The 26,702-nt window shown below is 45.5% G+C and overlaps 1 protein-coding gene across 1 annotated transcript in view; it reads right to left on the reverse strand.

Moving 5' to 3' along the window:
* Positions 1-286: 286 nt before the first annotated feature.
* Positions 287-26,702, reverse strand: part of RRP12 (ribosomal RNA processing 12 homolog) — a 33,059-nt gene continuing 6,643 nt past the window's right edge. Inside the window, exons 8-34 of the mRNA XM_060241835.1 lie at positions 23,025-23,152; positions 22,633-22,731; positions 22,459-22,550; positions 22,268-22,379; positions 21,934-22,034; positions 20,941-21,055; positions 20,086-20,228; positions 17,770-17,891; positions 17,006-17,070; positions 16,726-16,888; positions 16,109-16,263; positions 15,927-15,994; positions 15,246-15,339; positions 14,310-14,468; positions 14,085-14,165; positions 13,430-13,535; positions 12,468-12,575; positions 11,968-12,125; positions 11,473-11,564; positions 9,342-9,494; positions 9,017-9,189; positions 8,749-8,856; positions 4,456-4,505; positions 4,159-4,237; positions 3,673-3,740; positions 1,398-1,480; positions 287-1,066 (exon numbers count right to left, since the gene is read on the reverse strand). Coding sequence (XP_060097818.1) covers positions 964-1,066; positions 1,398-1,480; positions 3,673-3,740; positions 4,159-4,237; positions 4,456-4,505; positions 8,749-8,856; positions 9,017-9,189; positions 9,342-9,494; positions 11,473-11,564; positions 11,968-12,125; positions 12,468-12,575; positions 13,430-13,535; positions 14,085-14,165; positions 14,310-14,468; positions 15,246-15,339; positions 15,927-15,994; positions 16,109-16,263; positions 16,726-16,888; positions 17,006-17,070; positions 17,770-17,891; positions 20,086-20,228; positions 20,941-21,055; positions 21,934-22,034; positions 22,268-22,379; positions 22,459-22,550; positions 22,633-22,731; positions 23,025-23,152 — 2,978 coding nt within the window. The 3' untranslated portion in view covers positions 287-963. The remainder of the gene's footprint in view (positions 1,067-1,397; positions 1,481-3,672; positions 3,741-4,158; positions 4,238-4,455; positions 4,506-8,748; positions 8,857-9,016; positions 9,190-9,341; positions 9,495-11,472; positions 11,565-11,967; positions 12,126-12,467; positions 12,576-13,429; positions 13,536-14,084; positions 14,166-14,309; positions 14,469-15,245; positions 15,340-15,926; positions 15,995-16,108; positions 16,264-16,725; positions 16,889-17,005; positions 17,071-17,769; positions 17,892-20,085; positions 20,229-20,940; positions 21,056-21,933; positions 22,035-22,267; positions 22,380-22,458; positions 22,551-22,632; positions 22,732-23,024; positions 23,153-26,702) is intronic.

Consider the following 26,702-nt stretch of genomic DNA (forward strand, 5'->3'; position numbering starts at 1 on the left):
ATATAGTAAATAAGTTCTATGACCTGAAAAAGAGAAATTTGTAACACTTGATTCATTATTCCAAGCTATTTATTTTTATTACTTTACCTTTGTGTGTATTACTGTTTAAACCACTCTTAAGTATCTTTTTCAATGAACTCTTTTCAGAGAGAGGATTTTGTACGCAGAATTGCCTTATTGGCATATTATGGCAAATATATAACATGCGAAAAAGATTACTAGTAGTAATCAATAGCCAATATACATGGAATCTAATTTTCCTACAGGTAATAAATGGCACAGCACATTAAGAAGTACAGTTTTAATTGATGACTTGGGTTCTAAACATTTCATGGAAGCAAGAAAACATCTGATAATGGGGCCACATATCATTTGGCTTAGATACCAGGATTTCTTGCTCCTCACAGGTTAGCTGTCCCTGATCCTAGGGAATAGCCCCCCACCAATTTTGCTATTCACCTCCATTCGAACCATCTATTACAGAATATGTCCTGAATTTCAGGAAAGAATTTCAGGAAGAGTTCTCAGAAATAGCTGCCAGAATGTTTCTGATACTTGTCAAACCAAGTGGAGAAAAATAGATAGAGGGCAGGGTTTTTATTAAACCAGCTTCTTCTGCTTCTGGGTTTAACAGCATTTATTGCTCAAAAATTAGAGCAGGCAATCTGTTTGTCTTTCTCTCTTTCAAACACACACGGTTGCCTGAAATGCATGCACTTGTACTGAGAACTGCAGAAGTGCCCTCAGCAGTACAGAGCCCAACTTAATTCTTAAACAACAGAGAAAGACTGGGATGTATATATTCAATGGATCTTCTTTTGCCTACAGCAGAAAAAGCCTGCACATATGTCACCAATGTGCAAGACATTCTACTTGCACAGAACAGCTCAGGTTGTATAGTGGCAGTGACCAGATCCACCTGCAGTCATTGCCTTGACAAGAGTTTTCATGAGTCTTTTTTCTTTAGATGTGGGGCTGCTTCTTGCGCTGCCTTTTGCCAGCCTGGGCACCACGTTGGGCTCCCTTCATGAGGCCTTTATATTGTCCTTGAAGTTTTGCCTTTTTCCTGCAGGGGGAAAAAACTCTGAAGGATTAGAGAATGAACACTGCTAACAGCACAGCAAATGAATATATAGGTTTCCATAGCAACATGTATGGATGCCACAATCCTACTGCAAACAGTCCCCCAGCCTGTACTGGGCATTTGAGGAAGTTCCAAGTTTTCAGCCTCTCTTGTAGAAAAGAAAGCTCCAAGACAGAGGATCATGGCTGGGGTTGTAAATACATACACACCCCTCCCTCTCATATCCATGACAAAATTATGTGAGAACACCTTTGCCCTGCAAAGGCATATGCACCAGTAAACATTTCTACACCCCCCATCCCCCATACTGTACCTCCTGTTCAGGTTGGCTCTGTTCAGTGGGATGTAGGCATAAGGATCCAACCTGCCCTTCTTCTTGATGTCCCCCTTGCCTTTCTGTGGGAATAGGAGATCATGCTTAGTGGTTGGCAGGCACATTTCGTGGCTCAACCCAAAATGGCCACCCCATATCCAAAGACACAATTTCTAGGAATTCAGAACAAGTATGCTATATCAGAACTGCTGCAAATGGGAGGCTCAGAGCTATGCTAATCCATAGTTTAAAAACAGATTCAAAGGGAGTGATGCTGCCCTGTGTTCAGGGTGGGAGTGCTGGAATATTGTACTAGAGTACATATAATGAAATAGCTCTTGAACCATTACTTTGAAAATGTCTCAAGAAGAAAGTGGCCAAGTAGCGCTCTTTGAAGATGCCACAAATCCTATTTTAACCATTATTTATAGTTTTTTCTTCTCACTGAGACTCAAGGTGGATTACACAGCATTAAGTCAGTGCAATCAACAGGATGAGGCATCCAGTAAGCAATGCAATAGCATTAGGATGCAGAAATTAAGACCAAATAAAATCTGGAACAAAAGCTAAGTATTAAATGCCCAATGTCCAGAGTGTTAAGAACAGCCCTATGAACTGGCCATGGAAGCCAGTGAGCAGCAGCAGCTTCTCAATTACTATTAAATTCGATATATTAGGCCACCCATTCCCAGCAGGCAGAGCTCAGGGCAGCTTACAACAAAAGAACAAGAATTAATTTAGAATAAAATCAACATTAAGATACTAACTTAACAAAAAACTACTCTGTAGAGAAATGGTAGAGATGGCAGAGAAAGAAATCATCTTCCACAGGCCTTCTAAGGGGGGGAGGGAAGATTGTAGAGGATGTGAGTGCCAGATATTATGCTGCCCTCAACCAAATGCCTGGCAGAACATCTCTGCCTTGCATGCCCTGTAGAAGAGTAAAAACTCACACAGGGCATGGATGTTCTCTGGCAGAGAGTTCCACCAGGCAGGGGCCAAGGCTGAAAAGGCCCTGGTCCTATTTGAGGACAGTCAGATCTGTCTTGGGGTGGGGACTACCAGGAAGTTCTTATTCCTGGAGTGTAACACTTCTCTGGGGGCATACTGAAAGAGTTGGTCCTGAAGATATGTGGGTCCCTGACTGCTAAGAGCCTTAAATGTCAAAACCAAGACCAATGCTTTTCAGAGGCAGCCCATAATATAGCATAGTGTAGTGGTCTCATCTAGATATTATTACACTGTGAAATGCTGGACTCTGATCCTGGAAGGAATTCAGCTGGAAAGACTGTAAAAGGCAATCATACACAGCAATCCTAAGAACACTTACCTGGGAGCAAGTCCACTGAATAAAATGGGACATACTGCTGAGCAGACTTGCTTGGGATTGTTCTCCAAAGTACTCCTAGCCACTGCCTTTACCTGTATATTCAGAAGCTTATCCAGATCTAAAAGTATATCCAATCTACATTATGGGGGCATTTCTAACCCATCCAACACATTGCATTCAGAACCAGAGAAACACCCAATCAACCTGATTCCCACCTTGTCTGAGTTAAGTTTATGCACCCTCATATGGCCTGCAATTTAATGCAAATATTCATTCAGGGTCTTCACTTGTTTTCCACATTTGGTGGAAAACAGAGAAAGCTGGGTAGTCTTCTGCATATTGGCCACATGGCCTGGATAGTCCAAGCTAGCCTCATCTCTTCAGATTTTGGAAGTTAAGCAAGATTGGCACCAGTCAGTATTTGGATGGGAGACCTCCAAGGAATACCAGGGTCACGACACAGAGGCAGGCAATGGAAAAGAACCTGTTAGTCTCTTGCCACAAAAATCCCACAGGCTTGCCATAAGCCAGCTATGACTGGACTACTCCCCCCTCCCAAAAAAAAGAATCGTCACCAGGCGTTTCATGTAAGTTTTGAATGGCATCGGAGACAAGCTGGAACCCTGTGGAATGCCACAAAACATGGGCCAAGCGGTACAGCAGCAGTCTAAAATCTCTCTTGCAAGAACCACCATCATCATTAATACTTTGCTCTCTCCAAGGAAGCCAAAGCCACCAGTAGTGGTGTACTCCCTACATCCCATTTCAAGTGCAGGATATCCACTGGGATGGCCAAGGCAGTTTCAATGCCATAAACAGCATGAAAGCCAGATGGCTAAAAGTCCTGAAAAAAGGATCTTTCTATGATAGTGGTGTAAATGACCTCATACATATCACACTCTGGCTCAGACAACAATACTAAGCCCTGGTATACTATGATCTTACCTTTGCTTTGTATTCTACACCAGCTGATGCATTCTTGCCAACAGGACGATGGATTCCAGACCCTCCAGCTGCAAACAATGAACAAAACATAGCAGGAGCAGTGTTGAGGCATGAGAAGTGGAAAGAATGTGTTCACTTTTCTCAGCTGTGCCCTCCACTGAGCTGTAGGCCCGCTAGCAGCTAGCACTCAATGATTTGGAGCCAGTGTGAAACAGTCTTCATGTGATTGCTTACTACCATATTATTGTGCTTCTGCATCATGTGGAAGCATCAGATGGTGGTGAACTCTGTGTGTTCAGAGAGAGCTGAGAGTTGGCCATCACACCATTGCATGATAAGTGTAACACAGGAACTGGTATGGTACTTAGCTAAGCCTCAGCATTAAGCAACCACATTATCCCCTTTCCAGTTGCCACTCCAGGGAAATGAACTCACAGTAGTAAGCACAGCTCAGCCTATAGCATCAGCCAATAAAAATACACTTGCCTTTATAGTGTGGTTTTGCATCACTGTCCTGCTCCTTGTCATCTGCCTCTTCCCGGAATCGGCGCTTCTGAGCCTTCTTCTATAAGAGAAATTCCACATATCAGCTAGAATGAACGACCTATGCTTCCCAACCCCTTTGGTACTCATTGTCTGGCAAAGGCCGACCATCTGACAGTTAAGCTCAATTTTCTCCAACATTCATCCATCTCCCATCCATAGGAGTGTGCAGTTTCCACTGCAAAGACGGTTTCCTGCTAGGATTCCCTCTCACCCCAATTCACGTTTCTCATCACTTACACTCCGGATCCCAACCTCTTGCATTAGATCTGCCATCTCCTCATCCACTCCTGTAGCAAAGACAATAGAGGGATATCAGACCCAGCAATGACATCAGTCAAGAATGCAGCAACTTGCCCAAAGAATCACCAGCAAAGTGAGTTTCTATACCCTTCTTTTCCTAGAGTTAGAAGCATTGGTATTGCACCAATCAATGCTGAATTAGAGAAGACACTCCTACATTCTAAAAGCCACAATATCCAGGTTTCTATATTAAAAATAAATTATTCCAGCTGTGCAAATCTCAACAATACACTTAGACGACATAACTTTCTCCAGTTAAGGGACCTGTGTTGCGCACAGAGTATGACATGCGGTTATGAAGAGGATAGATGGGAACACTGGGCAAAGTAGCTAGGAATGGAAGCTGTTGTGGTGTGGTGGTTAAGAGTGTGAGCCAGAAGTTCTCAATTCAAATCTCTCCATCACATATTTATTTAATTCATTTACATAATGAATTGGACCCTTGGACCTGATTATATCATAATATCTACAACTCTGACACTGACCCGGGACATCATGTTTTTGTAGTCTGCCATCTTTATTGCTTTTGGCTGGATTGGATGTTTTTAAAGTTTTAATCTGATTGTTATAGTTTTTAAGATGGTTTGCTGGGAGAGTGGGATAGAAATGAAATTTATACATTTAATAATAATAATAATACATTTTGTTTATATCCCGCCCTCCCCGCCAAAGCAGGCTCAGGGCAGCTAACAACATATAAATTTCATCTTACAATAAAACATCGGTACAGTTAGATAAAATAATTCATTACATAAAACCATCATATTTAAAACCATCATTCACAATTTAAAAATTAACATAAGTGGTGCTATATCTCAGATGTTTCCTCAATAAGTTTGGTGGCTGGATATGTCTACAGCAGCTCTGTCTTAGGTCTGTATTTAGGCGAAGGCCATTTTAAAAAAAGTCTTGCAGGCCCTACGGAATTGATCAAGACTCCGCAGGGCCCGCACTTCATCCGGAAGTTGATTCCACCAGTGTAGAGCTACGATCGAAAAGGCCCGTTCTCATGTGCTCTTCAATTTGGCCTCCTTCGGCGCAGAGATAGTCAACCAGTTCTTTCCCCCTGATCTCAGTACTCTCTGGGGCTCATATGGGGAGAGACGGTCCCTAAGGTAGGCAAGGCCCTCGACCATATAGGGCTTTAAAGGTAATAACCAGCACTTTGTAATGAACCCGGTATACAACTGGCAGCCAGTGCAGCTCGCGCAACCCCGGTTGTATGTGCTCCCACTTCGGAAGCCCTAGTAACAGCCTAGCCACTGCATTCTGCACCAGCTGCAGCTTCCGGATTTGGTACAAAGGCAGCCCCATGTGGAGGGCATTACAGTAATCCAGTCTCAAGGTGACCGTTGCGTGGATCACTGTTGTTAAGTCATGACACTCCAGGAAGGGGGCCAACTGCCTCGCCCGTCTAAGATGGAAGAACGCGGATTTGGCAGTGGCTGCTATCTGGGCCTCCATTGATAATGAAGGCTCCAGTAGAACCCCCAAGCTCTTGACCCTGTGCACCGCTGTTAGTGACACACCGTCAAAAACTGGGAGGGGAATTTCTCTTCCCAGAGCGCCATGACCCAAGCAAAGGACCTCTGTCTTCATTGGATTCAACTTCAACCTACTCAGCCTGAGCCAACCTGCCAAGGCTTGCAAACCTAGGTCCAGATTTTTTGGGACGCAGTCAGGCTGGCCATCCATTAGTAGATAGAGCTGGGTGTCATCTGCATATTGGTGACACCCAAGCCCATACCTCTGGGCAATCTGGGCAAGGCGGTGCATGTAGATGTTAAATAACATCGGAGAGAGGACTGCCCCTTGCAGCACCCCACAATCTAGTGAGTGCCTCTGGGACAGCTCTTCCCCAATTGCTACCCTTTGTCCCCGTCCATCAAGGAAGAAGGAAAGCCACTGTAAGGCCAACCCCCTGATCCCTGCGTTGGCGAGCCGGCAGGTCAGTAACTGATGGTCGACCGTGTTGAACGCAGCCGACATACCTAACACCACAAGCACCGCCATGCCACCTCAATCCAGATGTCGCTGGAGATCATCTACCAAAGCGACCAGCACTGTCTCCGTCCTATGACCCGGGCGGAAGCCGGACTGGTAAGGATCTAAGATGGAAGCATCATCCAGAAAACCCTGCAACTGTAACGCTACTGTCCTCTCGATAATTTTACCCCAAAATGGTAAATTTGAGACCGGTCGATAGTTTGCCAATGTGGCCGGATCTGCTGTAATCTTTTTCATGAGGGTGGATCAAAGCCTCTTTAAGAGGCGTTGGAAAACGCCCCTCGAAGAGGGATCTGTTTACGATGTCCCGCATAGGAATCTAAGTTCCCTCTGGCAAGATTTAATTAGCCAAGAGGGGCATGGGTCCAGATCACAAGTTGTTGGACGTACAGCCAAGAGGATTCTGTCAACTTCCCCCAGGCTAAGTGTGTCAAAGTGATCCAGAACTGAACCAGAAGACGGACACAGAGCCTCGAGTTCTTGCACTGTATTCAATGTGGCGGGAACGTCATGGCCCAGCAACGTGATTTTATCTGCAAAAAATTTCACAAAAGCCTCACAGCCAATCTCTAATTCTCTAACATTTGGTCTGCCTTGAGGCAGTGTTGTAAGGTTCCCAATTATCCTAAATAATTGTGCCGGGTGTGAATTTGCAGACGCAATCTTAGCCGCAAAGTAGTCCTTCTTTGTGGCTTTGACTGCCATCTCATAAGACCTCATAAACATTCTATAAGATGTTCTTGTCGCTTCGTCATGAGTATGCCACCACTGCCTCTCTAGCCGTCTGAGCCCTTGCTTCAGCTGTTGTAGCTCTGGGGTGTACCATGGAACCAGCTTAACACGAGGGTGCAGAGGACATCGAGGTGCGATCTCATTGATGGCCCTGGATAATCGGCCATGCCAGGCCTCAACAAGGTAATGCCAGGAGGCCAGGGATCCTGCAAAGCCATTTGGAACCGCTCAGGGTCCATCAGACTCTGCGGGCGAGCCAAAATAGGCTCTCTGCCCATACAGGGTTGGGACGGCACATTCACAGGAGCCTTGAGGGCAAAATGGTCCGACCATGGCACCGCCTCAGCAGTAATATCGTCCACCAGAACCCTGGCTGCAAAGACCAAATCTAACATGTGTCCTGCCTGGTCAGTGGGAGTTGTAACAAATTGGGAGAGTCCCAGTGTCACCATGGAAGTCACTTGGCCCATCGCCTGGAGGCCACGTCATCGGCATGGACATTGAAATCACAAGCCTGGGGTATTCCAACGCCCAGCCTGTCATGGCCTCCATCAGGGATGGTAAGGCACTGGCCGATGCGTTAGGCTGACGGTACACCAGTCAGATCGCCAACCCCTCCCCCACATCCCACGCCAGACCGGCACATCCTACACCATTGATCGTTGGGGCCGGGAGAGTCCAGAAGGAGTAATCCTCCCGTATGAATAGCACCACCCCTCCTCTCTGCCCGCTAGTCCGTGATTGGTGAAAGACCAAGTATCCTGGGGGTGTCATCTGGGAGAGAGCTACCGTCTCTCCATCTTGCACCCAGGTCTCAGTCACGCAAGCCAGGTCCATGTCCTGCTTAAGCAGGAACTCCTTAAGGATCGAGGTCTTATTATTTATGGACCTGGTGTTACATAACACCAATGACGGAGGCAGGCAATTCCTCTTGGCCCCACTACCTGTCACTGTCGGGATAGGACGCAGGCTGGAAGGGGGTCGAGCCCTGTTTTGTTTCTGCCTCCTTCCCTTATAATTCTGTCTGCTCCCACCCTGCCTTTCTCCCCAAGGGGGCCCAAAGTGGCTTACATCATTCTCCTCTCCTCCATATTATCCTCTCAACAACCCTGTGAAGTAGGTCAGCCTGAGGGACTGTGACTGGCCCCAGGTCACCCAGTGAGCCTCCGTGGCATAAGTGGGGATTCGAACCTGGGTCTCTCAGAACCTAGTCTCATTTTTAAACAATACCCTAAACATGAACTTAGCATGTGACCTTAGGCAAGCTATTGTCTGTCTGTCTCTCTCTCAGCTTTTTGCCCACCACTTGTTGCAAATATGAAGATGATTAATATCGATCCACCTTGCAGAATTGCTGTAAATGCATAAAGGCTTTTGACCACTCAAAATCATTAAACAAGCATTATGGTATTAGTAGAATTATGTCACTCATAATTCAACAGTCCATTACCAGAAAACTCCAATTTCCCAACTTAATACATTCCTAAGTACCTTTAGTCTCTTCTTCCTCTTCCTCGTCACATATGATAAGGCGTCCATCAGCAGACACCTTGAAGTCATGGCTGACTTTCCCAGCCTTACCAGTGCCTGGCTTGGTAGCTGCATGAAAAATAAAAGAGAATGCAAAACCCTTACATGGAAGTGGAACATCTAGTTTTTCCCTCCCCACACAGTTATGCATGTCTGGTCTTTATCTTGCCATTCAGCTACGGGATGGATAAAGGCCTCCAGCAGTCTGAGTTCACCACTTGGTCCTTACCCAGAACCCTGTGTGCCACATGGGGGTCCAGGAAGTTGAGGGGCTCATCGCCTTCTCCCTCTTTGAGCCAGGCCTGGCCTTTTTGCCGTATCGCTTTCCTGGTCTCTTTACCATCATGCTGTTTGCTGTCATCTTCCAAGTCAGAGTCAGAGTCTGCCAATAAGTCCTCCAAGCTGCAGGTGGGAGGCAATGCATGTTGCACTTAGTCAAGGGTAAGGGACTCACATCCGTTCTGCTCCCAAAGTACTTCAGAGGTCAGAACTTCCTCCTGCCCTGACCTTGAAAAGGCAATACTTCTCAGCCTCAATCTATACCACCTCCATACCTGTCTCCCTTGGATCTCACTGGTCTGTCCTCTTCCACAGAACTAGCTGCCCGTTTCAATGCTTGCCGTTTGCGATTCCTCGCCTCAGCCTTGCGGATATTCAGCAGTACCTTGCGATATGAATCTGGGAGCAAAGCCTGCACAGGCTCAAAACTAGGGAATGAAGATAAGAGCTCAGTGCTACAGAAGCCAGCCAGACCAGGCACACCCAAAAAAAATTCTTGCAAGACAAGGTCAGCTAAAGTCATGGGACATGGAGAGCTTTTGGCCTGTGACAAACTATGCTTCTTCTTACTAACATCCAACACTTGACAGGTGAATATGATGGTACAGAAAACTTGCATAAAGTTTAGTATTAACTGCTAAAAGTAGGCTATGACAAATGAAAGGAGAAATCTCTTCCTGATAATCCATATCTGCAGACAATCACAAAGACTATCTTCCTCCAGGAGAGGGGAGGAGGAAGAGACAGGGTGATGGATCAAAGAGGATTCATCCATTTTTTCTTATATCAATCTAATACCAATTTCATCTGTCAAAAAGCAAGCAAACCACAGTTTCTGGCTTTATAGACGTTACAGCTCAGTCCTATAATCTCAAAATAATAATCCCCTTTTCCTTTGACACTTGCAAAATTATAACCCCTTGCCCAAAAATTTACTTATTCCTTACCTAAATGGCCCCCCATACCCTGGGACATAGAAAGGGTCTGTGTAGCTTTGTCCAAAGGAACTGCTATCAATGGGAAAACCTAACATGGGTGGGTCTTAAAATAGCATCTTAAATTAACTCAGCCACCCAAAAGCTGAATAAGGCATGTGCCCCTTGAAGCAACTCCTCCACCTTTCTCAGGATTTCTTTGGAAAAAGCAATCATGCCTACCATAAGTGGCATAAAGTGATGTCAAAGTTAGAAACTGTTTAAAATCTTTTGATTTCATGAGCTGCCTGTTCTCAGATTTCCCCCCTATCTCTAATCACTGCCAATGAAAGTACCTTGCTAGATTCAGGTGCAATCCCGTAAGTGCCACATACCCACACCCCATGCTTAGTTATTCTATAATGCTACTGATGGAAAAGAAGAAATACAAGGAAAGTTGAGAAGACCAAGTGCCTAGACAGACTTAGATGGGGGAGGATGAGCTACATTATCCAGGGACATGGCCTCAAGAACCCCTGTGCTGGCCTTGGGCAGAGTTATTATAGCATAAAAGAATTGGTAGCAGCAAAATACAACTCTCAGGCACAAGTAAAAAACCACAAGACTGTTTTAAAGGGAGGGGATGGATATGCATTTTCATTTCATATGACGGGAAGGGTCTCTTGCTTTCTGTTGGCCTGTGCAGAAGAAACAGACTCAGTCGCTCCCCTGAAACCTCTGCATGTGTAAGAACTGGGAGTGGAAGGGAGTCAGCCAGCCACTTTGTAAGCTCAGAAGTGATAAGAATCTGAGTGCCTCCCAGCTCAGCATGAAGGAAGTGAATGAGCCTGCCTGTCATCCTCAAAGGAGAGAGGCTGAGAGCGTCCCAGTCCTCTATAATGCCCTCATTCGCACATCTCACCCTGTGGTGGGAAACACTCCTAAAAGGGTAGAATCGCTACTACCGCTCATGAGTGTTTTCCAGCCTAGAGCAAGGATATCCCCTCTTCCACCAAAGTAGCACAAATGCTCCCAATAATAAGAGCATCTCTGCTGTCTGCCGCCTTTCAAACCTGTTTAGATTTGATAGATTGGCAGATAGATATTATTATGGTCATTAGGCCATTCACAGTTATAATAAAAAATGTTGTATACAAAATACAAGATATGCAAAATAAAAAGTTAAAACAACAATAAAAGTAACAAAATAAAAACATTGTTTATACAAAATGTTAGGACTCTGATGTCTGCAGCCTTTCAAATCTGTTTGTCCATCTCAAAAACATGTGTACTCTTATGCAGGGTGGCACAATCCAAGACAAGCTATTCTAAGCAGAAAGTGCACCAGAGTAAAACAGGGGCAGTGTAGTGTGTGCTTGAAGGGAGTATCATGGAGGGTGGGTCCTTCCCCTTATTTATTTTTAGACTCTGCCCTAAATCACCATTCAATATTCTGCATTTTACTCATCCTTCCACCAATCCTGGCACTAACCCAAATTTCCGGATCAGCTTGGAGAGAAGGTTTCGCAGCTTCATGCGGAAGTGCCGTCTCATGTCATCACTCATGCCTCCTATGGCTTCCAGCTGTAAGCGGAAAACTGGCATCAGAACTCTGGGCAGATGGCAATAAAGTTACCCCTATCCACCAATCACACCAATTAGGAAGCAAGATTCATCAATCTTAGACCTCTCCCTTCCTCCAGGGATGGCTCCCTCTACTTTCTAAGAGCAGTAGAAGGGACATGGTGTCTTGTGGGACTGGCATAAGGATAGGGCTGCAGGTCCTACAGGGCAGCAGTTCCAACATGCACACGTCTGTGCTAAGTTCTAAACAGACTTTTGTGAGGCAGGGCTAGGATCATTCAATGAAAGAACTTTCCCAATTCCTTCATTTTAAAGAAAATTAAAAGACAGGCAAGCTGGAAGTACTCATTTCCAGCACCCTCCCTTCCCTCAGCCTGACCCAAACATGCCACATCAATCTCACCATTGTCTGCAGGTGCCGTCCCAACAGTGCTACATCCAAGAGCAACAGTGCCACCTTGAGGAAGCCCAGAGCTGACTTGACGACATCTCGTGTCCGTGAGCCTACCATGAGGCAGATATGTTGCACGAGCTGCTCTAAAGCTGCTGGACTGATATGTTCTGCAGGGCAACAGATTGGCTTAGGAGAGGTGTGTTCCAATGCTTCAGATCCCCTCCCATCCACAGCTATGCGAGTTCTCTGGACTGCTACCTCACATCAGAGAGTTTTCTGTCCTGCAAGACTATCCCAGTGCCTGTAGGAGCCCCCCCCCCACACAAAAAAACCCCCTCAGAGTCCAGGAACTGAGACTGCATACAGCTACAGGTATCTCCTTGCACAACCTCATGGAAACACCCATTTTTGTACAAACTCGGATCAAAAGCTCCTAACCAATCCCAGTGGGAAGGCCAATTCCCAGTTTGAGGCCTTTAGCATCATCCGGTCAACCCAAGTTTGCTCACCTTTGAACTCAAAGAGCAGCCGGGCAAGTGCAAGAACAGTGCAGCTCATCATGGTGACTGAGCCAGTCAAGCCCGCATAGACCAGGAGAAGGTAACGATGCATAGCATCTAAAAGGAATTTAAAAACTGGGTGTAAGAGGATCCGAATCTTGTCTTGTCCCAGTTAGCTTAAGAGTAAGGCACACACAACCCCATATAGTATGCTAAGAGATTCTTGCAGAAGGTAGACTGAAACTGTACAGAAATCGCCATGATAAAGAAAGAATTTAAGGCAGAGCAAGCCATTGCCTAAATCCAGGTACCCTGGACACAGAGAGAATAATCACATGAGGAAAGGGGCAGGAAACTGCCACAGGGCCAATACAGCAGTCTGGAAAGAGCAGCAAACCCTTCCTCTGAAAGCAAGAGGTTGTCAGGAAGTTCTGCTCTCTGTAACATAAGAACAGCAAGCAGAGTGCACAAAGCCTTGGTTACAGGCAGAGCTACGTGTATTCTACCTTTCAGCGGCTGTGCTGCTATAGAATGGAATATGCAAAATTTAGCAGTGTAATAATCTGGAATCCATGAGACAATGCCTGATGAAATCTTAGTAAGTAAAAGAAGAGCCAAGTAGGATTACTAGTGATCAGATGGCTGGTTTAGCTCACCCCTTCCCATGGTAACAGAATTATGTACAACAGAATGTGTGCAAGTTTGCTTCACTTCTTCAGGTCTCACAACCCAGCAATCTAATGGAAAATTTGAACTAAACATACCTCAAATCAAGATGCATCCAAGGTTATGAAACCCAGCTGGGAAGGAGGGCAATGGTAATTGCAACTGTAGCACCAGAGGTAGTAAAACAGACAAGAGTAGACAGGAGCTAGGAAGGACTTCAGTGAACATGGGGAAAGTAGCGCACACACCCCTCCCAAATTCCAGCATATTAATGCAGCATCCCAGTATGGGCAACCAGGACTCACCATCTGCGGTAGGGCCAAACCTCAGGAAGGCATGACCAATCTCTACAAGCAGATTGTAAGCATTCTTGCGGGCACCCACAGACACCTCCTTGGTGCAGAGTATCACCTGGAGGAAGCAAAGAGATCATCAGCATCCTTGTACTACTCTGTATTAGGTCTAGGAGTTTCCCCACCACCGATGGCCTGAAACACCAGGATATGATGGCCATTCTCTTCCCACAAAGCAGAAGATAAGAAATTGCTAGGATCGCAGCTGGAGGAAAATTTAGACTACTACAAGTTGATTTGGCATGAAAAACAATCTGCCATTAGTAGGACAACAGATACAGAATAAACTGGGAAGGACAGTGGGATGTCTATAGTTGCATTTGCCACAGGCCTATCTTTGTAAAAAAAGCTGGAAGAGGTATTGCCATGTGTATTACAGTGAGGTGTGGGTTTCCAGACTATACAAGTGGGGGTCCATTAAACTCACAAGGGCATCTCATCTCCTCCTCACAAGTCCAGTCCTACCACCCACCTTGAAGTCCAGCAGTGGCAGCATTTGAGAGCCGCTTTGAGCCAACAATCTTGACCAAGAGTGACATTGCTCCCTATCTTCAGATAGCTAGCATAGCATAAGCTTTCCTCTTTAATTGTTCTTGCTCCACCTCACCTCTGGCACCAGGGCAGTGACAAAGTCCTCATGCTCTGCTGTGAGTTGTTTGACAACGTGGAGGAGGCACTTCAGCCGGGGCTGGGAACAAAAGATGACAGAGTGCAAGATTAAAAATGACAGCACCCAGAATATAGCCTTCCATCGTTCTGCTATTCTTCTCGCAAGACTACTCTCAGCATCTTTCCCACTTCATCTTCCAAAGCAGTAATGTCTTCTCCTTACCCTCTTGGCAGGTGAGGCAGCACTGGGCAAGGAGCCCAGCAGAGTACTTTGCAGCTCCTTCAGATAGCTTCGCACAAAGTTCTGACATGCAGGCCGGTCAGAGGCACACACTTCCTCCAGTACCCGATACGCCTTCTTCTGGATCCCATGGTCTTTGTTCTAGGCATTTGAATCAGACAGATCATCATAGAAACACAATTTCCATGCATGCACAAACTCCTTTCATCCTTAGCTGCCTGCCCTGTTCAAGTTAGAAAAACACAAAGGGACTCCAAGTCCAACACCAAACAGGACTAGTGTTCTCTTGAGGTGGGAACTGCTAAGTCTCAATTAGCCATGTATCTGAGATTGATAATATGGTTCTCTCTAGCAGAAATGGCATCACCTGAAAGTGCTAATTCCATCTGCAAAACCCATATGATTGGTCCTTTTGCATCACATGGTTGCGTCATTGGAACATTTGTTCTGCGGCCAGGAAGCAAATCATAGATAATTGATTCCAATGTGGCTGGGAAAATGTCTAAAAACATCACTTAAGTGGCACAGAACCTGGATGAGGATGGGCATCAGACATGAATCAGTGATGACTAGGTATTCAGCATGGCCAATGAAAGGGTCTTTCTCAGATCAGATATGGCTAGAACTGTTGACATATCCTACACATAAGTTTTCTCAAGCACCAACACAGCTTCAGAGGGCAGGAGTGGTCCCAGGAATATATTGATAGGCTCAAACTACTCCTGCAGACCTTTTCCACAGCTGTGTACTTGGATTCTTCTCCTAAATGGAGGGAGATACCCATTGCCTTTATATCTAAGGTTTCTCCCCATCCCCAACTCTGGCAATATTAATCTGGCAGTCTCCGCATAGTCAGAGAAGAGAGTAGGCAAGCAACAAGCCTGAAGTTTGTGACAGGACAGTGATAGGACAGCTCACCTGCAAGGAGGGCTCTATGTTACTATAGAGAGAATGCAGAGATTTCTCATCAACATAGGGAGCCATGGCTACAACAAGGTCCAACAGGGAGAGCCTGCAGCAGGGACAGCACTGTTAGCAAAAGTAAATACAGAGCTAAACATCTTTATGACTCTGCTAGTTCTTGTGACCCTTTCTTACACACCCAAGGAAATCCTGACTGCCAGTTTGGGGTCAGGAAGCAATTTTCTCCAGGACAGTATGGCCAGGGATCCTGAAAGGTTTTTTTGCCATTCTCTGAGCATGGAGCAGGGGTCACTGGGTGTGTGCTGAAGGGGAGGTAGTTCCTGGATTGTGCAGGATGGGGTTGGACTAGATGACCCTGGAGGTCCTTGCCAATTCTATGATTCTCTGGAACAGAGCAGAGGGAACTGTGATATTTTTCTAGGAAAACAGGTAGGAAACACTAAGGAAGGCAAGGAGGCAACATGACACATGCCATCTCAGAACACTACAAACAGGTGCCATTACAGGTGTTACATATAAAGGGGTCTCAGAAAAGAAGCAAAATATTACAGGAACTCTTAAGGCTGCTCACTGGTATGAACTATCCCGTCCCACACCTACTGAGGGTAAGGACCAGAAAGGCCACACATATCCAAATACAGGAAGAGCTGGACCCCAACTTGGGGCTGGGCTTACTTGGTAAACTCTGAACTATCAGGGCTGGTCAGTTTCTCAGTAGCTTTCTCCAGGAATCCACACACCATCTGCAATAAAAATAAGGCCCCTTTCCTGACACACAAGATCCACCAACAGACATTGGTCTCCATCCCAGCCCTTTGGCAAGTGGCATCTGTGCCATTTTGCAGAACTCTGCCCACCTGAGGCTCTGTGACTGTCAAATAGGCTCGGATAGTCTCCAGCACAGAACGCCTTTGCACAGGGCTCTCAGTGGCAGCATCCTGTTGGCTATAAGCATTGAACAGGATAGGCAGGAAGTTCTTTGCAAAGCGCCCCACCTCAGCACGTTCAGCATCTACAAGTGGAGGCAGAGAAACACAAGACTGAAAAGCCAGACAGAGATGGGTAAGGATAATTCCAGATATTCACCCAGTGCAGGCATGCATCAAGTATGCCAAAAATGTGACTCAGGTTGTTCTCTGTCTGGGATTAAAATGTTAGGCAGATGGAGCATTGTTCCACTGCAAGAGAAGAAGTCAGCAGCTGATAAAATGGCATTTAGTCAAGACTGTAAGCTGTCATCTATAGGGGGGCATGAGGAACACAGAAGGATATTCCTTTACACAGAGCAAGGCAAGGGAATTCAAAGAAAGACTAAATGGTACATGCTATGAACAGGCATGGATCAGCCCGTTCCCTCCTTTCTCCATTCTTGCTCTCCAGCAGGAAGCAGAACGAATCCAGAAGTGCCACCAGCCACAATGAGTTCATGGTGGACGGCAGCAGTGCAGGCACCTCTCCCACAAAAAGACCTCACCTGTCTGGCAACCCTTATTTATTAGCCTGCGAAGAGCTTGGCAAACTATAAGCCGCAGATCAGATCGGTCACTGATGGCCATTCCCAATGTGCGTGCCAGTCCCTTGAATGAGGATCCTGCATCTGTAGGGTGGGTGCAGAAACTGGGCAGGAGGTTCCAGACCTAAAAAGACAAAGAGGGGCAGATTAGCAAAGTTGACCATCACTAGGATGCCCCCCAAACCTCGCCCGCAAAGCCACAAAAGACACAGGATGAAGAGCTGTGGAGGCCCCTCCTCACCTGGCACTGCAGAGTATCATAGATCTTGGCTTCTAAGTGCCGTTCTGCCTGGGCAAGGGCTGTGGCTACAGAGAGACAAAGGAAACATTATAGCCACAGATAGTTAGACAAAAGATGCTACAAGCTATTAACCTGGGAAAAGAACAACGAAAATGCTCTTCTGCTGCACAGAATATACTATAGCAGAGTCAAGTATCTGTGCAGACCTGAAACCACCTGCTTCTTGAATTCAAGCCTAAAATGCCTAATGTTCCCATGCTACAATTTGCTAAATTAAATCCTGAGGTGCAATTGGCATTCGGACAACAGTAATTAAACTGCAAACATAGCCACAAACTTATTTTATTTACTTCATTTGTAGTCTCCCTTTTTCCTCAATGGAAGAGAACCAAAATGGCACAGACTGTTCTCCTCTCCTCCATTCTGTCCCCACAAGAATGCTCTGAGGTAGGTTAGGCTGAGCGTGTGTGATTGGCCCAGGGTCACCCAGCAAACTCCCATGGCAGAACAAGGATTTCTCCCAGATCCCAGTCTGACACTCCACCCTCTGCATCAGGGGTGGCCAAACTGGCTTGGGAGTCACATGTGGCTCTTCCACAAATATTTTCCCCAATCTGGCATGGCAGATTTGCCAATGGCAGTTTCTCCATGCAATTTGCTTAGTTCTAATGAAACCCTTAGACCCAGAGATTGGGCTTCTCTCGTTTGCCCTTGGGGTCTGTGCATTTGTGCTCTGGGTTTAATTCATTCACATATTCAATTACCTCTGTTTTTTAGAGTGGTAGCTAGTGGTAAGAAGTAAGTGCAGAAGTAGGCAAGTGGTGCATCACGGATGTGGTCACGAAGCACAGGAAGAAGCCAGCTGCGAGGGAAATCTAGTGTCTCCCTGTGGAAAAGGATAGGCGGCAGAAAGAATAAAGTCACAGCATGTAAACATAAATGGACTCAGGAAGCCTGGCCATCGGATACATTGATCTGGGCACTTTATTATCTAGTGAAATTATCTAGTGATTTCCGCTTCCAGTCACAAAACCTGAAAGCCACTGGAGGTGTGAAAGCTCCATGTAGTGAACACCCTCAGCATGAAAGTATACGCAACAATTGTTAGTTTTGGAGTATGAGGCGGGTTGGCACAAATAGATGTAAAAGAGATTAAAAGGGCACTGTTTCCAGATGGTCTGGCAACTCCTCCATACCACACATCACCTTGCAATGTGAAGCAGAATCCCCAGCCTACATCACAGAGAGTCACAGTTCTACCATAATCAAACACTCTATAGTGCTGAGCAGTTTTTGCAAGCTGTGTGGGCAACATCCTCTCCCAGCCAAAGATTCTTCAAACAAGGAAGGATGGCTGGAGGAGATTTCTGACAACCCTGTTCCCACTGGAGAACCAGCCCAGAGGGAGAGTTGAGTAAAGAAAAGAAAAGCCCTCCATTGCCCGATTATTGAGCACTGCACCAGAAAAGAAGCAAATGGTAAGACAGGCAGACAAGAGCACTGTGGCAATAGACAACACTGAGAACTCAGAGTGAGGACTGGGGATCTCTCTCAGGATCTTCACCACAGACAGAGCGCATGCATATTCCTCCCATTCTGCAGACGCTTTATTGGCTGTCCATCTGTTACTGGGTTCAGTTTAAAGTATCAGCTATCACATACAAAGCCCGTCATGGCATTGGCCCCTCTGATTTCTGGGACCACCTCTCTCCCTATGTTCCACCACCACAACTTCACGCAAGTTGGGGGTTGGACTAGATAACACTGGAAGTCTCTTCCTACTCTATGATTCTATGGTAAGTCAGCAGAGGCTTCTGCAGATTCCAACCTGCAAATGGGCAAACTTGACAACTGTCTGTATAAGTGCCTTCTCCACTGTGGTTCCTGCCTTGCAGAATGCCCTGTCTGAGGAGGGCAGGGAGACTCCCACACTCCTGGTTTCCCTCAAAGTATGTGTGAAATGGTACTATTCAAGAGGGCTTTTCTGCACAGGTAACAGGGTCGCCCTTCACATAATGCTTTTACAAACTTTCTTGGATGAATGAGTAGGAACTGCAATCTATACTGCTGTGTACAGCTTATTGTAAGTAGGATCCTGTTTATGTAATTTCTGTCTTGCTTAATGTGTCATGTGAATACTTATGCTATGCTTCAGTTCTTTCTGGTGGTTCCAGACTTCTAAAATTCCAATGCGCTTCTTATTGAATGTCCCATTTTGTCAACTGTACTGACTCACTGTGTGTAATTTGCCTTGAGTCCCTGTGAGAAAGGACTATAATGTTAAAAAAACAAAATAAATTCATATACTCATTATCTATTTTGTGCCTCATACAGGCATCTATGCATTTTTTGCCTACTATGTTAGTTACCTCAAATTTGTGCTCTTAACCAGGCATGTTCCCCTCCAGAGAGGAAGGGGCCAAGGGCCACCTAGCATGGAGCATCTTCTGAAATGCAGTCTGACAAGCTGCTTAGTGGCCAAGCGCAACTGCTCAAGCAAGCCTTCACTCCTCCTTCCCAGTGCCATGCTGTTCCAAGCCTCTCCAATGTGCAAAGATTCTCAAATGGAGCCTCCACTTTTCTCCAGGCTCTGTAGCTCTTCTCAGCATTTTAGAAGGTGCTTGCCAGATTTCATCAGATCTCAGAAGCTAAGCAGGGTCGACTCTGGCAAGTACTTGGATGGGAGACTTCCGTGGAATACCAGTAATTGGGAGGATGGGAGCAGGCTTTATTCAGCCACCTCTCTGAATATCCTCCAGCCCCCCGTCAGTGTCCAGACCATGACTTCCTGGTGGAGATACATACACACAAATACAAAAATACCCCCTCAAAAAGGTGCTTGCTAGCCAATGTGTAAACTCTTGCCCTACATGTGCACCAAAATTACTGATTTGTGGTATTTATTAACTGGCTGTATTCTCCACAAAGTTAATGCAATATAAAAAAGTCAAAACAGAGTAAGAACCATCACTAAAATTCAGTAAAGCAGCAGAATAAAAGGTGTAAGAAAAACAAAGGAGGTTGAGGGAGAAAGGAAGGACATAAAATGATATCACAACCTTGCCAGAGATCATACTTACTCTGTGCCATCAATATCTAGGGGCACAGCCTGCAGCACCACCTCAGGGCCCATGGTAGCCACAGCAGCCCCCACAGCCTGGTCAAGCAACATGGTGTGGGGAAAGTGTGGGGAGCCACGTAGGTCAGCTAAGGATTGCAGACACTGCAGAAGAAGGAACCAATAAAAGGGGGAGGGGTGAGCCACACAGTGGGAAGTACTTGCTACCAAGATAGACAAAATAACTTCCTGTGTTTTCTGATCTTCCTGTTTCTAACCTCTTGATCATTTTGATCTTCACACTGTACATATTAGTAATCCTGTACCTTACAAACATTATTCTTTTTTATTTACACATGTTATATCCCGCCTTTCTGTCCTTACAAAAGCCATGATGGTGGTTAATGATTTAAAACATAAAATTACATTATAAAACCATTAAAATCAAGCCTCTCAAATATACATTGTTAAAACAATTTTAGAAGTTTTTTTTTTAAAAAAAAAAGATTTAAAATACATACAAAACAAAAACAATGAAAGGAGGGATTATTGAGGGAATGCAGTCTTCACCTGCCAGCTGAAGACAACAACAGAAGGGGACAGACAGATGGCCTTAGGCTGGGTCTCCCAAAGCTCTGGTGTCATGACCAAGAAGGTCCTCTCCTGGGTTGCCACCCGCACAAACTCAGAAGGCAGGGACATCCTAAGTAAGGTTTCCAAAGATGACTCTAATGGTTGGACAGGTTCATAAGGGATTAGATGGTCCTTCTTGCAAACCTGGATATCTAAATAATCTCTTTATTGTGACATAAACTTAGACAGCATCCCATTACCTAGCAACAAGGAAAGCATCAACAGCTATAGTGGCCCCCTTTACCTTTCTCATCATGGGATGAAACTGATGCCCACATGCCTCAAAGAAAGCCTTCAGAACCTGAAACACAGATGCCCAGGCTGCATGGAACTGGTACATCAGGGCTTCTTCCACTGCTCTACAAGAAGAAAAACAGATGCCTAATTAAAAACAACCTACATTGGCGCCATAACTCAGATAGCCCAGGCAAGCCCAATCTCATCAGATCTCAGAAACTAAGCAGGGTTAGCTCTGGACAGTACTTGGATGGGAGACCTCCTTGGAATACCAGTAGTCAGGAGGTAGGGACAGGCTTTATTCAGCCATCTCTCTGAATGCAAGGCAACCAGAGCCAGGGCCTTTTCTGTTCTGGCCCCTGCTTGGTGGAATGAGCTTCCGGAGGTGGTTAAGGCCCTGTGAGAGATCTCACAGTTCCGCAGGGCCTGCAAAACGGTGCTCTTCCACCAGGCATTTTTGAATTAAAATCTACGACAACAGAAAAAACAGATATTACACCATCCGGTCCAAAAACAAATAAACACTACTTGGTCCACCTCCAATACTCCACTGTGTCCTGGGACCTTTTGCTTAATACGCAGTAACAGCTAACAATACAATTTACATTGATTGAATTCGCAGTTATCCACCATTACTAATAAAACTTACTGTAAGATCAAATAGCACCTACCATCGTTGTATGATATTGTTTTATATGTTTTATCTATGATGCATTTTACATTTTTATGTTACAGCTTACTAATACTGGTCTTTATGACCTTTCAATGTGAGCCACCCTGAGCCTGCTTCGGCGGGGAGGGCGGAATATATGTCGAATAAATAAATAAATATCCTCTAGGTCACGAGTAGGCCATGACTTCCAGGTGCACATAAACATTCATGTGTATGCATGCACACACACACACACAAATACAAAAGAAAAAAACATTGGCAAAACCTACAACAGATAGAGATGGCTGCAAGACAGGCCAGACCTCCCAAGCTGGCTGATCCTTTTACCTGAACATCTTGCAGACATGGGCAGCAGGGCCAGAAGGGGTGGCAGAGGACACCAGACCCAGTTCTGCCATGTGAGGAGCCACACACTCGTTGAGCAGAACCTGCAAAGTGCAAATATATTCGGATACAACCTGACACCAGCATCAGTTCACACTACCCAGAGGCCAGGAGAGTACATATGCTGGCTACAGCTGCCCAGAGAGAACCCCAGAGCATGTACACCCCAGCATTAAATGTAGAACCACAGAAGTTCTCCATCCTTGTATTTCTTTGAAAGGCTACAAAAGCACTGTTATAGACAGCTCTGCCATCATGCAGATAAAAGTAAGAATACCTTTAGGGTTTGGGCAGCAGCTGATACCACCTGGTTGTGCGGGGAAAGGAAGGTGACTATTGTTGCGCTGAAGAGGCGAGAAAGGTGAGCCCAGCAAAGTTCCCATTGCAGCCTACAACAGAGACAAACTTCATTACAGCCCAGTTGCACATCCAAACCCTCCCCATTACTATCCCAACTTCTCCCCTTACCTTGCCAGGTTGATATGTGCCCGCTCCATGACAGCCAGCCACGCCAGCAGAGGCTGCAAGTCACCCTCACCAGGCATGTAGTCATACAGGGCCTGGTACAGCAAAACACAGAGATTAACCTAAGTGTCTCATGCTGACTATACCCCACCCTGGTCTGGCCTTTGCAGGACTCACAGTAATTATCTGGGCATTGAGCTCAGCTGGCAGGGACGATGAAGGTGGCTGGGCAGCAAACAGGCTATGAAAGGCATTCATGGCACATGCCGTTACCAGCTGGGGGTGAAAGTAAATAAGAATCTTTATGATGCACACACCTTCACACGGATCCCATAAAGCCAGAAATGGCAACCCAACCAAAGGGACAGGAAAGGTACTTTCACCCACAAGAAATAGAACATGCAGTCAAAGCCACAAGAATAACTGCATGAGCAATAACATCACAGTAGCACTCCCCCACCAAGGGCTCTCTGTCCCACTCCCTACTGGAAAGTGCAGACCGCCCCCCACCCCAACAAAGTCAAGGCAATGTCAGAGAACCACAAGAAACAGGAGGCAGGGGAACTCACCACATGGCTGAGGGTCATGACCCGAAGCAAGGTCTCACAACAGGGTTTAACAGATGAGGCAGGCAGGGAAGGCAGCAAGTCACGAAGCAGAGTGAGTACATGCAAGGTGGTGGTGGCCTCTTTTGCACCTGGAGGAACCAGAGAAAGTCAGTCCTGCTGCTCATCTCAAGAGCGCAGCCACAAAAAACCCCTAGTTTACTTTATTAAGATAGTTATATCCTGCCTGTCCTCTTAGCAGTCTGCATATGAACCCTGTGGGTCTCTACGATCAGCTGTCTCTATTATCAACATCTCCTGGTGGTCCCTGGTCCCAGAAATCTCTAACTTGCCTCAACCAAGGCCACAGTCTTTTCAGCCCTGGCCCCTGCCTGGTGGAATGAGCTCCCCTTGGAAATCCAGGCTCTGCAGGACCTGCTTCAGTTCCACAGGGCCTGCAAAACAGAGCTCTTCCACTGGGCCTTCAGTTGAGGCAGCAACTGGGATCCAATAAACTTTTTGGACTGATCGTTTTTAAAGTGTTTAGCTTTAGCTTTATTTTTAGCTTCTTTTGTGGTAATTTTAACCTGTTCAATTTGTTTTAATTGTTTGCTTTTTGATGGAACCTGCCTGGAGCCTGCTTCGCAGGGAGGGTGGGATAAAAATCGTATGAAATAAATAAAATAAAATTTTAAATGATGATTAAAACATCACAGGTTAAAAACAAATACCCCCGAATGCCTCCTCCTCTTAAAAGTTACTTGCCATTCATACCCACCAAAAGCCCTGACAAACAAGACAGCCCTGCAGCACCTTCTGAAGATTTCCAGTGAGCGGGCTTCTCCCACCTGTTCAGGAAGGCCATTCCACAGTGTGAGAGCCAAAACAGAAAAGGTCAGGGCCATGGTCAATACCAGGTACCATTCTGAGTGAGGAAACAGCCAGCAAGTGGCAGCCTGATGACCACAGTTGGTGCACAGGAACATATGAGACAGACCTTCAGATACAGGCTTATATATATATATATATATATATATATATATACACACACGCAAAGACCATAACCAGCACTTTGAACTCAAAAACAAACAGCTAATGAAATGAGCCACGAATGTTCCCATTGACAACAACTGGATGCCAAATTCTAAACCAGCTGCAGCTTCCAGGTTGTCATCATGGACAGCCCAAAGTACAACACATTTCAGTAGTCCAACTGCAAGGTTACAAAATAATGAATCAGCACAACCAGATCAGTTCATCCTAAGAAAGGAAAGAGTTGGCAACCAAACAAAAGTGACAGAAGGTGCTCTTGATCACTGTGTCAGTTTATGGTTCAAACAGCTAGGATGGGCCCATGAGTACCCTCAAGTTTTTAACCTGCTCTGCAAATGCCAACTCTACTCCATCCAAGTGTTTGCTTGGTTTTTCTATATAACTGTCAACTACAAAGGGCTCAATGCAGTGGAGAACAGAGCTAACCTAACAGATTACTAGGACAAGAGGTGCAGTTCTGCTGGTGTATCTGCATTTTCACTGGGAGTGGAAGGGAATTCCTCTCCCATTGCATGTGCCCCACTTTTCCACCCCACTGTCCCTAAGAGGCCTCTGACCACATCCTGGAGCAGAATTTGGGCAGATTCAATGCTCTGCAGCAGGAAGTGAGACATTCCTACATCTCACTCTGCTATGGTTATGCTGATTTGGATCCAACACAGAGTCTTCCTACACAAAGTGACTGCAAGACAGTCTTGGAAAGGAAGCAGATTCCTTGAAACGAGATATGTGGACCAGAAAAAGACCCCCCGAAATAGAATTTATCAGATCCAGATTTCAGAGGTAGCATAATTATCAGTATTATGGATTACTCAGATCTCCAATAATAATTCAATATTCAGATTTGGGTTTTGTTTGGGATTCCAAAATTATTCACATCCATTATTCCCTATGGAGAATCATTCCAAGGAGCTAGAGACGTTGTTTTTAAGCAACTTCAGCAGAGCTGGTATTGCCTGTCCACTTTAGAACTCCCAAGTTTTCAGTTGGACCAAGTAATTCAGTTCTATAGGCCCCTGAATAAGGTGCCCCAGCTGTCCTCCACTGTTTCTTATGGGAAAGAAAAATTACATGCTCACCAGAGCAATGAATAGCCAAACACACAAAAGCAAGCAAACACTGGCCAAAAGCCTCCTAATGGAAACAGAACCAACAAGCCCAACAGAACCAATGTCAAATCAGATAAACTCAGCAGAACTACAGGTCAGTGTGGCTAGCCCAACATATGCAATGTCCAGCTACAGAATCCAGTCCAGCTAACTGAAGCAAGGGAAGGAAGTACTTCCCAACAGAACCTATTGTCAAACCAGAGGACCCCAGCAGAACCAAAATGGCAAATTCCTCCTAATTTGTGATCCTACTTGCCTATCAGAGCTGCCTCTCCCTGCCCCCACTGCCCAGGAAACCCACCCAAAGCAAAAAACACATACATACATACACAAAAATACCCCCTTCCCACCATAAGTTTGGAGTTTTAAAAACCTGGACTTGGATATTCCAGAATAACCAGGATTGGGATACTGGTATTGTAGAGAATCCTGAATCTATCCAAGTGCACATCCCTACTTGGAACTATCTCCAATTCAAAAATGGCATTTTGATAGGCAGAGACTAGATTAATTCTTTCCCCATACAATGCTGGTTCAACCAACTGTAGCCTATGAAGGCACTTAACAGTATCACTGTCACCCATATATAACAACTGCCTATGAGTAGCTGCTGCCCAAGAACTGGTTAAGCTCTTCTGAACTTCATTAAGCACAGCATTTATGTAGACAAGAGCTAGAAAAGTCCTCATGCAGGGCCTGGAAGTAAGGAAGTGTGTGCAATGTTGAGCAGGCAAGAAGGCTTTTCAAGAGGGGGCTCAGCTTTTCTGGACATCCTAGTTTATTATAAAGCTACCATACTGGCATTTATGGTTAAAATACTTTACCACAAGCCCCTCCCAGCTTGGGCTAGCATTGAGGAAGCCCACTTTAAACCTCTTAAATACTATTAATTTCTTTGAAACCTAAAGACCGACCACATTGGCTACTTTTAAACCCATTTGTCAAAGCTTTATTAACAGTATGGGACCACGAACGTAAACGCCTGGCCTCTGGTATTTCTGCTCTTTCCATCTTTATGGCCAACTATGGTTCCCCCCAGCTCAATCCCCCAGTGCCTTCTCCATCTGGAGACAGTCAGCTTTAATTTATCTCTTTAACCTTTTCCACCATCAGGAATTTCTTTCCAAACAGCAACTAGAGCAGAAAGTTTCTCACTCTCTACCTTGGTACAGATATTTCCAAATCCATCACTTATTCAGTAATCCTCAATTTCGTGAGGTTAATAGATGCCCCTGAACGGACGTTGAACATCTGTTGTCACGTCCCAAGCTCTCCAACAAAAGCCTTCTCTCCAAACTCTACCAAATCCTGTTGTCTTCAATACACAAGGGTTTACTGTCATATAGCTCCTGATGGCACAAAGACTGTAAATTACACCTATCTTCTGAGCAGTGGGAAGCGATTTGGACATCTGAAGCATTTTGCACCCGCTCTCTAAATATCTTCCAACAAAATTTTAAGCTAATGTCCAGATGGTATTATACCCCTCTCCATTCAGCTCACATTAGCAACCAATTTTCCCCACTGTGTTGGGAGAGAT

Source organism: Heteronotia binoei, chromosome 6 (assembly GCF_032191835.1).
Source record: "Heteronotia binoei isolate CCM8104 ecotype False Entrance Well chromosome 6, APGP_CSIRO_Hbin_v1, whole genome shotgun sequence".
Taxonomy (NCBI): Eukaryota; Metazoa; Chordata; class Lepidosauria; order Squamata; family Gekkonidae; genus Heteronotia; species Heteronotia binoei.